At 38.6% G+C, this 16039-nt stretch overlaps 1 protein-coding gene across 2 annotated transcripts in view; it reads right to left on the bottom strand.

Annotated features, from left to right (window-relative positions):
* UGGT2 (UDP-glucose glycoprotein glucosyltransferase 2) overlaps positions 1-16039 on the bottom strand; it is a 189188-nt gene that overhangs the window by 2547 nt on the left and 170602 nt on the right. Inside the window, exons 34-38 of one of the 2 annotated variants that reach the window (XM_078432418.2) lie at positions 14367-14549; positions 12569-12729; positions 11568-11682; positions 10193-10309; positions 5564-5690 (exon numbers count right to left, since the gene is read on the bottom strand). In XM_078432418.2, the coding sequence (XP_078288544.2) occupies positions 5564-5690; positions 10193-10309; positions 11568-11682; positions 12569-12729; positions 14367-14549 (703 nt within the window). The remainder of the gene's footprint in view (positions 1-5563; positions 5691-10192; positions 10310-11567; positions 11683-12568; positions 12730-14366; positions 14550-16039) is intronic. The other variant, XM_078432421.2, reaches the window with a different exon arrangement.

The following is a 16039-nucleotide window of genomic DNA, read 5'->3' as shown; positions in this document are numbered from 1 at the left end:
AAATAGCCAAAGTAACATAGAGAAATGATGAAGCTGGAGGCATCAGGGTCCCTGATTTAAAACTGTATCACAGGAGTGCCTGGGTGGCTCAGTCATTAAGCATCTGACTTCGGCTCAGGTCATGATATCATGGTTCGTAAGTTGGAGGCTTGCTTTGGGTGAGCTCGAGCCCCACTTTAGGTGAGCACAAACTCTGCTTCAGTGAACACGAACTCTGCTTTGGGTGAGCCCCACTTCTCTCTGCACTTTGTGGGAAGATTCTCTCTTTCTCCCTCTCCAAAAAAACAAAACAAACAAACAAAAAAAACCAAGAAAACTATATCACAAAGCTACAGTAACCAAAACAGTTTGAGATTGCCATAAAAACAGATACACAGGTCACTGAAACAGAATGATGGGCACTTATGACAAAGAAGCCAAGAATAGGCAATGGGGAAAGTACAATTTCTTCAATAAATAGTGTTGGGAAATCTGGACAGCCACATGCAAAAGAATGAAACTTTGCCCTATTCTTACACCAAACACAAAGATTCACTCAAAATGGATTAAAGACTCAAATGTAAGACCTGAAATTATAAACCTCCCAGACGAAAACATAGGCAGTAAGCATCCTGATATCAGTGTTGGCAATGATTTTTTGAATTTGTCATCAAAAGTAAAGATAATAAAAGCAAAAGTAAACAAATGGGACTACATGAAACTAAAAAGCTTCTGCAGATGAAAGAAACTATGTATCTGATTAGGGGCAATATCCAAAATATATAAAGAACTCATACAACTCAATAGCAAAAATCTAAACAATCCAAGTAAGAAAATGGACAGAGGCTGTGAAGAGACATTTTCCCAAAAAAGATAAACAGGTCAAAATCACTAATCATAGGGAAATGAAAATCAAAACCATAGTTAACATCTTGTACCCGTAGAATGGCAATTATCAAAAAGACAATAACAAGAGTTAGCAAGGATGTGGAGTAAAAGGGAACCCTTGTGCACTGTTGATGGGAATGTAAATTGCTGCAGCCACGATGGAAAATCTATGGCAGTTCCTCAGAACATTACACAAAAAGAAGGAAATCCTACCCTTTGTACAACATGAATGGACCTTGAGGGCATTATGCTAAATGAAATAAGTCAGAGAAAGACAAATACTGTATGATCTCACTTATATAAGGAATCTAAAATAAAACAATACTGAGCTCACACACACAGAGAATAGATTAGTGGTTGTCAGAGTGAGGTTGAGGGATGGATAAAATAGGTGAGGGGTCAAAAGGTACAAACTTCTAGTTATAAAATAAGTAATAGGGATGTAATGCACAGCATGGTGATTATAGTTAACAACACTCTATGGTATACTGAAAGTTGCTAAGAGACCTTAAAAGTTCTTATCACAAGAAAAACAAATTTTATAAGTATCTATAATTTCACAATATACAAATAATGAATGTTACATGCTTGAAATGAATATTATAGCTATCATATCTTAATTTAAAAAAAGGAAAAATAAAGAATAATAGGTCATGACCAAGCTGAGTTTGTTTCTGGAACACAGGAAATTTCAATATTAGTAAATCTATTAATATAGTCTATTATATTAATAAATCAAATATAAAAACCAAGCAGTTGCTTCTATTTTTGTTGAGGATGTGGTTGATAAAATGCAACCTATTCTTGATAAAAACACTTATTAGAACAGGAATCAATGGATATTTCCTCAACATAAATTTTTTAGTCCAAAGCCATTATCTTAACAGGGAAACACAGAAGGTTGGCCAAACAAAGTGAGAAAAAGAAGCTAATATTTAACATCATATTAGATATATCAACCAAAGCAATTAGACAAGAAAAAGCAATGTGAGGTATAATGATTAGAGGAAAAACCATTTTTGTTTGCAGATAAGATGTATGTAATCCTAGGGGAAAAAATTCAAGAGAACCAACTGAAATATTACTATAAATAATAGGGGGATTCAGTATGATCATAAAGATTCATAAGCTGAAAACAATAATCTACCACAAACAAATACCAGTAAGATACACTGTAAGAGAAAATCCCATTTATAATAATAACAAAAAGATGAAATACCTAGGGACAAGCTTAAAAAAGATATGGGTAAGACCTATATGATTAAAATGTTATGATTCTTGACAAACATAAAACTGAAACTGAACATAAAGATACATCATGTTCTTAGGTGCAAAGAACAGTTTTCACAAACACGTCAATACTCCCTAACTTAAGTAATAAATTTAATGTAATCTTCCCTCCATCCTCTTCCCTACCCCCCACCAAAAAAGAAAAACCGAAAAATTTCTGGAACTAGATGATTCTAAAGCTTATATGGAAAAATACACAAGAATACCAGGAAAACAACAACAAAATAGTAATGAGGGGAGATGAGCCCTACTCAGTAATAAAACATGCTATAAATCTTCTAATTAAAAAAGTATATAATAGGCACATGTATAGACAGAGATAAATGGAACAGGATAAAAAATGTGCCAAATGAGACAGAAATAATGCAGGAATTTAGTGTATGATAAAGGTGGCAACACAAATCTCTGAAATAAAGACCATCAACTTTTTTCCAGTATTGGACAATAATCCTCTAGAAAAAATGAGCAAAGGATAAAAATAAGCAGTTGAAAAACAGAATTACAAATGTCCCTGAAACATATGACCAGATTCTCAACTCCATTCATGTTACAGGTTGAACTGTGTTTCTCCAAAATTCATATGATGGAACCCTAACCTGCAGGACTTCAGAATGTGACCTTATTTGGAGACAGTCTTTACAGAAGTAATAAGGTTAAAATGACATCACCAGGGTAGACCCTAATCTAACATGACTAGTGTCCTTGTAGGATGAGGAAATCTGCCCAGAGACATATACAGAGAGAAGACAATGTGAAGAGACGCAGCGAGAAAGTGGCTACCTACAAGTCAAGAGAAGGCCTGGGACAGATCCTCCCTCACTGCCCTCAGGAAGGAACCAACTCTAAAGACACCTTGATCTTGGACTTCAAGCTTCTAGAACAGTGAGACAAAAAATTTCTTCCGTTTGAGTCAGCTACTTTGTGGTACTGTGTTAGAGCACCCCCAGAAAACTAATACAGCTTATAATAAGAGAAATGCAAAAGTTATAAAACAAGGCCTACTATAGCCTTAAAAATGATTGCTTGTGTTTGAGTAAAAGAGGTCTTCCAATTTTATTCTTTCTATATATAGTACTTCCATGTTGTTTTCATGTTTATAACAGACTTACATTTGTAATTCAAAATTAAGTAAAAAATCCAAAAATCTTTTGTAAAACTTATTTTTACACATTCATAGGTATGTACACAAACATGCCATTTTTATTTAAGATGGGGCCAATTACAAATATGACTACATTTTTAACTTAAAATATGCTATCCACAAAATACATTTATCTCAATTCTCTTGAAAGACTACAATATTTCTTTGTATGTATTGACATTTATATAATCAATCTTCTATTAATGGATCAATTATTTCTATCTCATTATTAAAAACAATGGCATAACATGTGTACATATTTCTCTTATTTATTTATTTATTTATTTATTAGAAAGAGAGAATGCGTGTGCACACATGAGTAGAGGAGGGGCAGAGAGAGAGGGAGAGAGAGAATCCCAAGCAGGCTCCACACCGTCAGCACAGCCCAATGCGGGGCTCAAACTCACAAACTGTGAGATCATGACCTGAGCCGAAATCAGGAGTCAGGTGCTTAACCGACTGAGCCACCCAGATGCCCCTCACTTCTCTTTTTAAATGTAAACCTGACACAGATATTTTAGTTTTTATACACATTGTAAAATTTCCTTAATTTATACAGCTGCTGTATGTACGAGCATATGAGTGCTCACTTGTCAGTAACCTCACTAACTCTGGCTATTATTAATCCTTTAACTCTCTCCAATTTGGGAAGAGAAACATTTCATCCGTATGTTCTGTGCATTAAAAAATTTTGAGGCAATTGTGTAAAATTTCCTTTCTGTCTTCCTTTCCCCACCCCCTTTCTCCCCTGTTTTCTGTCTTCTTCAACTCCCTTTTAAAACAGTTGTATCACACCACTTACAGAATCTTCTTCTGAATTGAAATGGTGTCTTCAAATTATTTAAATTAATTAAAAATAGGGGCACCTGGGTGGCTCAGTCGGTTAAGCATCCAACTCTTGATTTCAGCTCAGGTCATGATCTCACGTTGTGTGAGATGGGGTCCCACATTGGGCTTGGGATTCTCTCTCTCTCTCTCTCCTCTCTCTCGGCCCCTCCCCTATGCACTTTCTCTCTCAAAATAAATAAACAGTAGAAAAATAAATTCATTAACAAAACATGGATGTGTTTTAAATACTCAACCTCTCAGAAAATAACTGCATTGGTTTTGTTAAAGAATACAAAAAGATGAAACACAATTTCATGCTTATGTGAGAAAGTTTATATATAATATTTTTTTAAGTTTATTTATTTTGAGAAAGAGTGCAAGGGTGCACATGCATGTGCTTGCTCAAGTGAATGAGTGGGGGAAGGGCAGAGAGTGGGGGGGGGGGGAGAGGGAGAGAGAGAGAGAGAGAGAGAGAGAGAGAGAGAGAATGAATGAATCCCAAGCAGGCTCCACACTGCCAGCACTGAGACTGGTGCAGGGCTTCAACCCACAAACTGTGAGATCATGACCTGAAATCAAGAGTCAGACACTCAACCAACTGAGCCACCCAGGCGCCCTTATGTATAACATTTGTATGTTTATATTTAACATTTCAGCTTCTAAAAAAAATAAAGCTGAGGGAAATAAGAATATTATTCTGAACCACTGGGAAGAATTATTGTTGAGGATTAATACAACCTGTTTGAAAGTCTCTAACACTGGAGCTCAGTGCTATTTTTAAAAAAGAGTAAAGAAAAATTGAGAGAACTAGGCACTAATGAGGAAAGAGAATTAGGAGGCAATCAAGAAGTTTACAGCAGCTTTAACAGAATATTCAACACTTACTTGTTGAAGGTTTATGTAGAGTGATGAAACGCCTAGGTAACCACATTTTAATCTTACAAATGGAAGCACATCTAGTCCAAGTCACCCTCCAGCCCTGAGGAGGTTACTAGAACCAGGAACACATGGGAAATCCATATTCCACATGGGATTAATTCGGGAGATAGGAGGTAATATTTCTAGGTTCCATATAAGTCTTTCACTAAACTTTAGGGCTTGGATTTTCATATTTGGGACATTTGGTGTAATCCTAAAGACAAGCATATTTTCTACTTTTATTTTCTACCTCTTGTGTCAGAAGGCTAATGCTTTGGCACCCATTTATGTGGTGATATGAACTGAAGTTACATCCATGGGGAATAGATTCTCTATCCATGTTTTAAATTTGTGAGTTTAAGTCCACATAAAATGAAGTTCTTAATAATATCACAAATTTTCTGAAAGAAATTCTGACCTGATCATTTACTAAAGTCACCAAGAAATGAGTTTGTAATCTATTTTAATTTCACTTCAGGCAACACATGATTCAGACACCACCACAGAATATTGACTTACTTGCATTTTTCTTCTTGTTTTCTAGGTGCTCTAACAGTTGTCGTATCTCAGTGTCATACTCCACCCATTCTGGGACAATCCTGGCAGCAGCTTTTAGCTTAGGTTCTTTTGTTTTGGGATTATTGCACTAAAAGTTTAAATAAAATTTGGTTAATGAAAAATGACTTTCCTTGTATGTTAATTATGCTTCGTTTAAGGAAGGAAGGGCGGGCGGGCGGGCGGGCGGGAGGGAGGGATAGAGGATGAACAGATCATTGTCCAGGAAAAAAGGAAATACTTGAGATCATTACTATGTCACTACAGCATACAAAATGAATTTTATAAAAAGCAGAGCCCTAAGTACTAAATATTTAAAGCACTAACAAATAAAAGTACTTAGTTTAATAGGGAAAGGATCAAGCAAAATGACAAATAATAGTTTATGTAAGCAGTAAGTATTTAATGCAAATACCTCAATCAGAAATTTAAACAAAAATTGTTTAAAAACATTCTTATGGTTAACAAGGAGTCTGTCAAACACTTCTCCAAAATGTTTTGGCAAAAGATCTAATTACATGATTATTTTGTAAAAGAACATAGCAGACTATATTAATAAGTATTCTTTTATCTTTCTTTGGACTAAAATCTGGTTTATATACTTGTGTTTTCCACAGACAAATGTTGTTAGCCTTTAGAAATTCCTCGAGTTTGTTTAGCAAAAAAGCATTCCCTCCCCTTCATATGCTTCTGTTCTAATTAGCAACTGTGGCGATATTAAAAATCAGTTAACTGGAACTCGTGTCAAAATACTGATAGGGTGAAATTCACAGGAGTTTATAAATCTCATGTCTAAACATATTAACTAGTCTACCTGACAGATACAGTGGAACAACGATGGGTATAGATCCTCAGTCCTCATGGTTCCAACTCTTTGCTTACTGGTAGTAAGACCCATACATTTCAGTTAACTGTGTGTGTGTGGGGGGAAGATCTTAGCTTCATCACAAGGGAGGAAGCTGAAATAAGATAATCTCTATGCTTCCACGGATATCTGACCGATGTAAACGACTCAGCGAGCAGTTGGTCCTATTATGGGGTTTCTTGGGAAATTAAGAGGTCAAAAGGCAAAGTGAACAGGAGAAGGATCTGATTCTGGATGTATGTGACGGTACAGCCGACAAGATGCTAATGTGCTGGATGTGAGGTGTGAGGAGAGAGGTCAAAGATGACCCCAGAGTGTGGGGCTTGAGCAACATGAAGAATGGAGATGCCATCGACCAAGACATGAAGGACTATGGAGGAGGACAAATGTCACAAAGTTCCAGAAGCATCCCATTTGCTCTTTACAAGACATTAATAGAGAACACATCTTGAGCTCACTTTCATGCGACATCTTGTAGTTGCCGCAACTTGCTTTCTCCCTAATTCCTTATGGGAGAGCTACTGGTTATGTACGAGCCATGAGCCTATTGTCTTTTTTTTTTTTTTTTTATGTTTATTTATTTTTGAGAGAGAGGGAGAGACAGAGCATTAGCAGGGGAGGGGCAGAGAGAGAGGGAGACACAGAATCTGAAGCAGGCTCCAGGCTCCCAGCTGTCAGCACAGAGCCCAATGCGGGGCTCAAACTCACAAACTGCGAGATCATGACCTGAGCCGAAGTCGGACGCTCAACCAACTGAGCCACCCAGGTGCCCCGAGCCTGTTGTCTTAATCCCTTCCTCATCAAATATTTTCACTTCATTCCATTGTGTATTTTTTCCTATAGTATTATATTCCTGAAGTGGGAAAAGGAGATTTTCTCTGCAGAAATTAACCTTACAGGCATTATGTTCTATAAAGTAAAGATAATGGAACTATTTCCATTTTAATCCTGTCAGAAACTGTTAAAATACTGTGTTTCCCTTAGTTTTCTGTCTTACAATCCTCCCCCCCCCCCCCCCCCCCATCTATATTGGTGGTGCTTACATGGGTTATCATGCCCCCCAGGGGAGCTTTGGCAAGGTCTGGACACATTTTTGGGTGTCATGACTGGGGGGTGGTGGGGCACTACTGCCATCTAGTGGGTAAAGCCAGAGATGCTGCTAAACATGCTCCAGGGCCCAGGACAGCCCCCCACAATTATGAATTATATGGTCTCAAATGTCAATAATGCCCAGGTTGACTGAAACAGAGCCGAGATGGTACCATGATATTCATAAATGCTCTCATCCTCACCTTTGATACCATTAATCATGCTTTTTCCTCTTCATTGGGCCATTTCCTTGGGGTTTGTCTGCATTCCCTTAACTTTTTTCCCAAAGAAGTTGGCCCAAATTAGCATGTTCTCTCATTTTTAAGTGTTTCTGTGGGAGGGATGGCTACCTGTCCATGAAAATTTATGCCATCTTTTTTCTATGTAGACCTATCACTAAGTAGCAGCTGCCCATCTGGGAATGACATTTCTTAGCTGCCCTTACATCTAAATGTGGTCCCACAACGAATCCACCAAGGGGCCGCAGCTTTTAGGAGTCAGGAAGCATTCCTCATACTCTTTTTCTCCCCTCCAGATCAACACTACCCAACAGAAATATGATGGAATTTTAAATTTTCTCGTAGCCACATATAAAAGTATAAACGGAACAGTTGAAATAAACATACAAATATATCAAAAACACTATCAGTCAATATGTAATAAATATAAATACTATTTATATTTTTATATTCTTTTTATTGTGCTGAGTCTTCAAAATCTAGTGTGTATTTTATACTTTACAGCACATCTCAATTCAGGTCAGCAATATTTAAAAAAATTTTTTTTTCTAATGTTTATTTATTTTTGAGACAGAGAGAGACAGAGCATGAATGGGGGGAGGGTCAGAGAGAGAGGGAGACACAGAATCAGAAGCAGGCTCCAGGCTCCGAGCTGTCAGCACAGAGCCTGACGCGGGGCTTGAACTCGTGAACCATGAGATCATGAACTGAGCCGAAGTCGGACACTTAACCGACTGAGCCACCCAGGCGCCCCAGATCAGCAATATTTTAGCTCAATGGCCACGTGTGGCAAGTGGCTGCCATACTGGACAGATCAGTTTCTGATGGCTACAGATGATGACAGCACCTCAGAGGATGAAGGAGCCACAAGATGGATGGAGGCTGGTCCCATGATGGACAGGGAAGCTACTCACTGACAACACCCACTTAGATCTGGACTTAGGTGAGTGTGACACCACTGAAATCTGGGGTTTGTTATAGTTAGCTCATGTTAACCTAAGTGTTAGAGATCCCAAGGAGACCGTATGTCACTAATGTATGAGTCACAACCTTATATGTCACAGCACAACCTTAACATCTTATGAGTTATGTTCAGTAAGGTTCTTGGTCTCTCTTTAGAAAATTCCCTTGCTTTCTTCTTAACAATGCCACCTCGATTCTGCTTTCTATCACCTTTGACGGCAATCTGACAAGTTGGCGTGCTACCACTTTCCTATACATTTCTACACGTACCTAGAAAAATGTCCCTAGATTTTATTGTCCTGTCTTCTTATGTTCAAAACTGCATGAATGCTAATATTTGGATAGTTTATTTTTTAACGGAAGATCTTACAAATAATTATTTTAAACTCAAATTAGCACATAAAAACAACATGGTCAGAAAAAGAATGACGATATAACTATTAAAGACACTATAGTACTGGAATGTAAGTTCAAGATAGCTAGACAATACATTAGCTTGAAATATTTCATGTCTAGGAGAAATAGAGCATAAACTGTTTAAAACTAAAAGTTAAAAATTTTTCTCAAAAGGAAGGAAAAAAAACCCAGACATGTATAGGATAATTCAAGTAGACACATTTGGGAAAAACATTGGCAGGAGAACCAAACTGATTGTGTATTAAGATGATAGTTAATCCAGGAACATTTCAGCAGCTCATGGTCTTTCTCTCAGATGCCGCTGTGCATTAAAGAGGAACCCAGCAAGCCTGAGATCGCTATCCTTGGAAAGGCCTGCTTGCAAGGAGGGGCTTCGGCTGGCATCTGGGAACTTGGGTTTCAGGAGTGTTCCCACCATTCCTGATGAGAATGGCTCACCATGCCTAACCTGTGCCAACCACATAGTTTATGCCAAACATGTGCTTTCCTTCTGGATGTTGCGAATTATAAGCTTTTAAAGTGTGAAGTGCCTGGTATGTGACAGGCAGAGGCGTGCTTATGGGACCAGCCCTCAATAAGAATCCTGGGTACTGGGTTCCTAATCAGCTTCCCTGGTAGACAACACTTCACATGTGCTGTGAAATTCCTTATAGCTTCAGGGATTAAGCTTGCCCTGTGAGGCTGCATGGGGAGAGGGCTCTTGGAAGCTGGCATCTGGTCTTCTCTGGACTTTGCCCCATACATCCTTTCCCTTTTGCCCTGTACCCACTGGAATAAAGCATAGCCATGAGTATGATGATATTCTGAGTCCTCTGAGTCCTCTTGTAATTCAGCAAACTTGGGGGTGACCTTGGGGTCCCCCAGAGACAGCCCTGTACTTGGCCAACTTAAGTAAATAGAGCAAATAGACTAAGCAGCAGTGTGCCACATGTGTGCCATTCCATTTGTAAAAGAGAAGATACTTCTATTCGAACATTTTCACATCTGCTTATACACAAATGACAACACACACGCACTCACCAGATCGATTGTTTTGGCTCTCTGTTTGGATTCATCGTCACACCAGGTTTCACACCACAGCCAGTCTTGAGGAAGAGACTTAATGGCCACTTGGTAAATCATATTATTGGGAAGATCCTATAGAAGAAAAATGATTTAAACACAGAGGTATAGAAATTAGAGTCAGAGGGAATGAGGTTGATGAGGCCAATTAAATTAAAAACGGGTCCGAAGAATCATATGCAGATCTAAAATATCTATTTGAAAAAAATTTTAACGTTTATTTTTGAGAGAGAGAGTGTGCACGCACATGAGGGGGAGGGGCAGAGAGAGAGAGAGAGAGAGAGAGAGAGAGAGCGAGGGTGAGAGGGAGACACAGAGTCTGAAGCAGGCTCCAGGCTCTGAGCTGTCAGCACAGAGCCCGACATGGGGCTCGAACTCACACCGTGAGATCATGACTGGAGCCAAAGTCAGATGCTGAACCAACTGAGCCACCCAGGTGCCCCTAAAATATCTATTTTTAAGCTAGTAAACATTTAATCTGACTCAACCATCTTGTGTCATGATGAATCCATGCCCTAGAACTATGCCCACAGCTGCGCTGGACTTCACCCCTCGTGTCAGGAATGGAGCGGGAAGCCCAGAAACCCACCGCTCTTCACTGCCCCAAGCGGATAGCCTCAATGCCTCTGCCTGACCTGAAACAAGGCGACCGATCACCCACACCGTGCCTGCTCTTGCTGTTTATGGCTGCCATCGCTGTGCTCTCCAGATTTGGAGGTGACCTTTCGTGTCCCTGTTAGGAAACAATGCTCCAGGAGAATTCTCACATTTCTGCATGCTCGGGGCTTTCTAGGTAAAGACTGCTGGCACCTGCGTTAAAGGAAGTTTAAATGGCAAATGAGCCTCACAGGTGACAAAGCCCTGAATCATGCCCACAATCATGTGAGTGACCGACCCAGTCAAGTCTTCAGATTAGATGGCAACCCCTGGGTCCACAAAGACTTCAGCGTTGTGAGAGACTGCAGCAGAATGCCCAGCAATGTCAGACCCAGATTCCTGACCCACAGTTACTGTAAGTGGCTAGGTTTTCAGGTAAGTCATTAGGTAGCAACAGATAATGAATACAAGATTGTTGTGGGATTTGGATTTGACAAACAAAGCTGCTACTATTCATGCACAAGTATTTGTGTAGACATATGCTTTCATTTCCCTTCAAAGAGAATAACTGGTCATATGGTAGGTTTAAGTTTAAATTTTAAGAAAACCCCAAACTGTTTTCCAAAATGGAAAGGGAGGGAGAGGCTGAAAATATAAGGTTTTAAAGTTTACAAGCAGGGAATTGGAGCAGTCTGGATCTATGCACTGCAAATGAGTCTAAGAACGTTCTACTTACCTGATCTAGGTTTGACAGACTGTTTGGATCTTGACTGAGAGCTTGGTACTGGCCCCGGAGCCTGTCACCGGCTGCAATTCTCCTGAACTGCTTGAGATCCACTACATACAAGGCACTGCAAAGGTGAACAGTCTTTGGTGGCTCATGTTGTTCACGTGTTTTTACTTTCCCCCAGTGACTATTTACAGTAATGGGATTGACTTCAGATATCCCTGGGTCTAATAACAAGTCCTTTCCTAAATTTTCGCCCAATTCTAAAACTGTTTCCAAGGGTTTGAAGTTTGTTATAATACTGTTAGGATCCATATCCTCTTAGAGTCACCACAGGTTTTTCCAAGATACCATGGAACTCATGGCTCTACAAAACAACATATTTGAAGACAGCATGTTCATTTTGTTATATGACAAACCAGTTTAAGTCTTCTGTTGTGGTCAGGAGCCTCTCCCCTGAGTTCTATTACTTGGTTTAACTCCTGGCTCAGTTACGCACTAACAGCGTAAGCCTGGGCAAGTTACATGAGTGCTTCATCCCTCTGAAACATCTATCACATGGGGCTGATAACAGTATCTCAAAAGGTTGTCACAGAAATTTTATGAGTTGATACAGGTAAAGTCTTGGGGTGCCTGGGTGGCTCAGTTGGTTAAGTGTCTGACTCTTGATTTCAACTCCAGTCACGATCTCACAGTTCGTGGGATTGAGCCCCGCGCTGGGCTCTGCACTGATGGCACAGAGCTTGCTTAGGATTCTCCCTCTCCCTCTTCCACTTGCCCCTCCCCTGCTTGTGCTGCTCCTCTCTCCCAAACTAAATAAACAAACAAATAAATATTAAAAAGAGATGAATCTATGTTTAAAAAATATATATATGTAAAGTCTTGTAAGAGCGATTAGCACATAGCAAACACCAATTGGTTGTCATAATTGTCTGATTTCTAAGAAAACAGAGTATTGAGATCCAGTAAGTTATTTGGTTACTAAAAAGTAAGAGTATGGATTTTCTTACCTGATATGGTATTTCCTTCTTAAAAGATGTGATGCCCAGTATCCCTTTTTCCAGAAACGATACCCATCCATTTCAGTGCGGCTATCACAAAATGGGGTATACCCGTAGGGTGCTCCATCCAAATCAAAATCTCGGAGTTCTTTTAGGTCATGTCTTACAATCTAAATAATTAAAACAGTTTCTCTGATGAAGCCTGTACAATAATATAACATTATGCTATTATAATAAGCACTTTTTAACGTGAATCTCAAATTGTCACCTGACTGTAGAAACAGAACTGTGTTTTCCTCACAGCTCTTTCTTTTTTAAAAATTGTTTTTCAACGTTCATTATTTTGAGAGACAGACAGAGTGTGAGGGGGGAGAGGCAGAGAACAAGGGAGATACAGAATCTGAAGCAGGCTCCAGGTCTGAGCTGTCAGCACAGAGTCCCAACACAGGGCTCGAACTCACGAACCATGAGATCATGACCCAAGCTGAAGTTGGACGCTTAACTGACTGAGCCACCCAGGCTCCCCGCTCACAGCTCTTTCAAGCAGTAGGGAGTTTATGAAGTTCCCTTTTCTCTTGTTCGTACAGATGAAGAGAAACCTAAAATGCATATGCCTAGTCTATAGGACAGTGGTCTTATTAATAAGAATAGTCTGTCATGTCATCTTAATCAAGATTTCTTAAACAATATGCGTTTTGGGAAGAAATTAAATATTTCACAAGTTCATCGCTCTTAGTTTATCAAGGTATGGATTAATAATTCAAAATCATTTTTATGATAAATCTCCAGTATTTTATATTGGCCAATATTAGTCTGAATGATGAAGAAAAACCTCTTAATTATCCTCAATGGCTTTAATGAAATAACATTAGCGTGTTCCAGTTTTTAATAGACTCTAGCCTGCTGGAAAATGTCACTGTGTAAGCTGGGGGAAGGTAGGAGAAATATGTTTTATGTTAGACAATATGTTTTGAAATGCTTAGTTCGTTATCCACATTTTCCTGTTTTCTTCATTTTTAAGGATAATGATTCATATTTGTCAACTTGGAAACTAACACAAAAACAACAATAGAGTTAACAATACAAGTAAACTCTAATAGAGGATTTGAAAATACACTTTTGTCCTAAATATAATACTAACTTGTGTACTTATTTTATATAACATTATTATTTACTGTTCTTCTTAAAGATTCTGTGTATTTTGCAAATATTTTTTCCCACTAGTGATCACAAAGGCAGGCAATGCAAGGAGGGAAGGGGAAAAGTCGTAATTTTTGGATATGTAAGTTTTGAAAGAATGGGTTTTTGGGGGATAAATTTGGGACATTTTCCCCCCTTAAGTGTAAGGATGATGAGGTTTTGGCTATTGGCTAAAGGCCCAAGAATGCTGTGGGAGGTACAAGCAAGAGAGGAGAGCTGTCTGTAATCGCCAACTTTTTCAGCAAGAAGCATAGCTCCTTTTAAGCAAACAGCTCATACATTCATAGGAACTCACACAACTACTTTTATCATGACTAATTTCAGTACTTATTTTTAATTACCAAAACCAAAAAACTACCACTTCAGAGAGAAAACTGCAATGTCCAAATAATAAATGGTACTGCTTGTGATACACTGGATTTTCCCCTGGAATTCTGACCGTTTTTTTTTGAAGATACTTTCCTTACATATCACATTCACGTCTTCCACATTTATGCAGCAGGGCAACAAAGACAATAACGAGCACCAGCAACATGAATTGAGTCCCTGTACTCAGAAGTGCAAACACAGTTTAAGTATTACTGAAAGCAACAGTTAATCTTATTACCTGGTCAGCATCAACAAAAATGATTTTGTCCACCGCTAGGGGAAAAAGGACATCGAGGAAAAGAATTTTGTAACCCCAAATAATCCTCTGTTTTTCCGTCTGCTGGTGAAGCCAGCGGGGCCACTGATACTGCACTAGCTCGTACTGGAACCCATATTCCTCAGCCATGTGAGGAATCACCTCCTAAAAATGCGCACACACACACACGAATCAAAGAATATGTTCATATGTTTAGAGAACAATTTAACATTTGAAAGAGTTTACCATAAATTATTACAAACTAATTGGTAAAAAAGTGTAAACTACTTCTATAACTTATACCTATTAATGAGGAATAGGAAAATGCTGACAAATATCAAAATAGAAGTATACATAAAACTATATGATCTAATGACATTAAAAAATAGGTACACCATATTAACTAGCAAGCTTATCAACTAAGATCAATGTTCCCCTAGTTTTTATCACTACTGTTTGACTTGAGAAAGCCTGACTATAAAGGAAAAGCATTTGGATCTTGGAACATCGACACAGCGAACAGTTTATGTTTATGTCAACATACTGGCTGGTCAGACAGCTACAACATGAAGAGGGGTGCAAAAAACCACAAAATGAGTTGTAAATTGATGAATTAGGTTCTCCCCATGAGTTTCATGTCTGAGATTTATGACTATCTAATTCAAGGATTAAAAACGCAGGGTAGTCATTGTGGGTGTGAATATCTGATATTTGATTCAGAGTCTTAGAGACTTAAAGTATCTTATTCTGTTTAAACCAGAGCAGTTAATGAAATACACTGTTGGTTAAGTTTGGTTCAAGAGCCCCACGTGAGAGGGAGAATGGTAAAGGGGTGGGGAAAGACAGGTTAGCACACAGAGAATTTGCTTTTTCCTGCTCAGTTCTCATTTGTAGCTAGCTGCTTGTTATATACTTAAATTTTCTCCTTGCTTTTGTAAGAACAACGTAGATTTAAATTATGTTCCTTAGCATAAGCATTGGTTTTTATTTATGAATTATAATGCTGTAATTATGGCTAGACCAGTTGTTGAGAATCACTGTTTTGATTTCAAAATTTAAAAATATGTATTAGGAAAAATTAGAAAAATTTTCTAATTCAGCAAATATGTATTAAAATTTTCACTGAGGGGTGCCTGGGTGGCTCAGTCAGTTAAATGTTGGACTCTCGATCTCAGGATCATGAGCTCCAGCCCTGCACTGGGCTCCACCCTTACTGAGCATGCCCTATGTGCCAGGCACTATTTTAGGTCCTAGGGATACAGATGTGAACAAAACAGATACAAATTGTGGCCCTCATGATGCTTACATTTTAGAGGTGGTGGGTGGATTAAATGAAATCAGTAAGTTATCTATAGAAGACAGAGCTAGGAAAAAATAAAAAAGGAAGGGAAGCAGAGTGAAAAATCAGAAGGGACTGTAACTTCAGACTGTGTGGTCAGGAAAGGACTATTCCCTACGCAGGCAGAATTCATTAAATGTTTGAAGGAAGAGAGGAGGTACATTTTGAAAATTGGAAGGAAAGGATCTAGGGTACTAGTAATTTCTATTTCTATATCTAATTGCTGGTTACACAGGTGTTTTATCTTTGTAAAAATTCATCAAAGCTGCACACTTACGATTTGTACACATTGTACATGAAAAGCTTCAAAAAGAAA

This window comes from Panthera onca, chromosome A1, assembly GCF_046562875.1.
Source record: "Panthera onca isolate mPanOnc1 chromosome A1, mPanOnc1 haplotype 2, whole genome shotgun sequence".
NCBI classification, from domain to species: Eukaryota; Metazoa; Chordata; class Mammalia; order Carnivora; family Felidae; genus Panthera; species Panthera onca.
Note: the sequence above shows the minus strand (reverse complement) of the source record. Positions and strands in the feature narration are given on the sequence as shown.